Source organism: Bison bison, unplaced genomic scaffold, assembly GCF_000754665.1.
Source record: "Bison bison bison isolate TAMUID 2011002044 unplaced genomic scaffold, Bison_UMD1.0 scf7180017864495, whole genome shotgun sequence".
Lineage (NCBI taxonomy): Eukaryota > Metazoa > Chordata > Mammalia > Artiodactyla > Bovidae > Bison > Bison bison.
This window is the reverse complement of record NW_011495054.1, coordinates 5512331-5513291: the sequence shown is the minus strand read 5'-3', so window position 1 is coordinate 5513291 and position 961 is coordinate 5512331. Positions and strand designations below refer to the sequence as shown.

The following is a 961-nucleotide window of genomic DNA, read 5'->3' as shown; positions in this document are numbered from 1 at the left end:
AGACCTGCGGCCGCCTTGGCCGCGCCGCTACCAACTCAGGGCTCGGGAAAGCCAGGCCGGCGCTTACGCGAGGCCCGTGGCTGCGGCCTAGAGGCCCCGCGCGGCCCGCCCCCCTGTGCCCGCCGGCTCGGCTCCTGGCCCCTCAGTGCCCCTCCCGGACCTTCGCCCCGGCTTCGGAAGCCCTCGGCGCATTCGGCTGGCGACCAGACTGGCCCCAGGCACTCACCGTAAATGGGTCGGAGGCGCCTGTCGTTAGGGTCCTGCACATGGCCCCGCGTCGCCATGATGACAAGCGCAGGACCGCAGTGCGCACGCGCGGGGCAGGCCCCCGGGAAGGGGCTGTTAAAGGGCCAGCGCCGATCTCGCTCTTCTATCGCGATGGTCGCGGGGTTGTGACAGAACGCGCCGGCGCGGAAAACACAGACACCCAAACCGCATCCCCGACCCCCCACCCCGCAGGTGTGTCACTTCAGTGGCTCCTTTTCCTCCCTTTTGCTGGTGAAAAGTGAGGGGAGGGGTGGGGGGGAAACTTGGTTAAAGACAGGGCTCGGCTGCTCCTGCTCATCTTGTTTCTCCTCTGTGCTGAAGGACCAGTTAGACTTGTCTTTGATTCACTGTCGAGGAACCGGAAACTCTTGTGGGAGGGTGACCCCGGGGACAGTAGGGGAAAAGGGGTGCTGAGCGACAAGTAGAAACGTGCCAGAAAAGTTCGGGGTCCCTTCACCCCTTCCTCGGTGCTCAGCCTACTAAGAAGCATCCTAGGGATCAAAGTTAACATTAACAGTTTAAGGTGATGAGAAAGAAACTTCCCTTCTGTAGTATTTTTTTCTGGAAGACCCATAAACTCAGACTAGTTACAAAGAAAACATCAAACAAATCATACTGAGTGACATTCTACAAAATGCCTGACCGGTAGGCTTCAGGACTGTCAAGGTCATGAAAAATAAGGAAACTGAGAAGC

General features: G+C 59.1%; 1 protein-coding gene across 1 annotated transcript in view; it reads right to left on the bottom strand.

The window, feature by feature from the left end:
* NAA25 (N(alpha)-acetyltransferase 25, NatB auxiliary subunit) overlaps positions 1 to 328 on the bottom strand; it is a 66641-nt gene extending 66313 nt beyond the window's left edge. The window contains exon 1 of the mRNA XM_010828834.1: positions 227 to 328. Coding sequence (XP_010827136.1) covers positions 227 to 284 — 58 coding nt within the window. The 5' untranslated portion in view covers positions 285 to 328. The remainder of the gene's footprint in view (positions 1 to 226) is intronic.
* Positions 329 to 961: the final 633 nt, after the last annotated feature.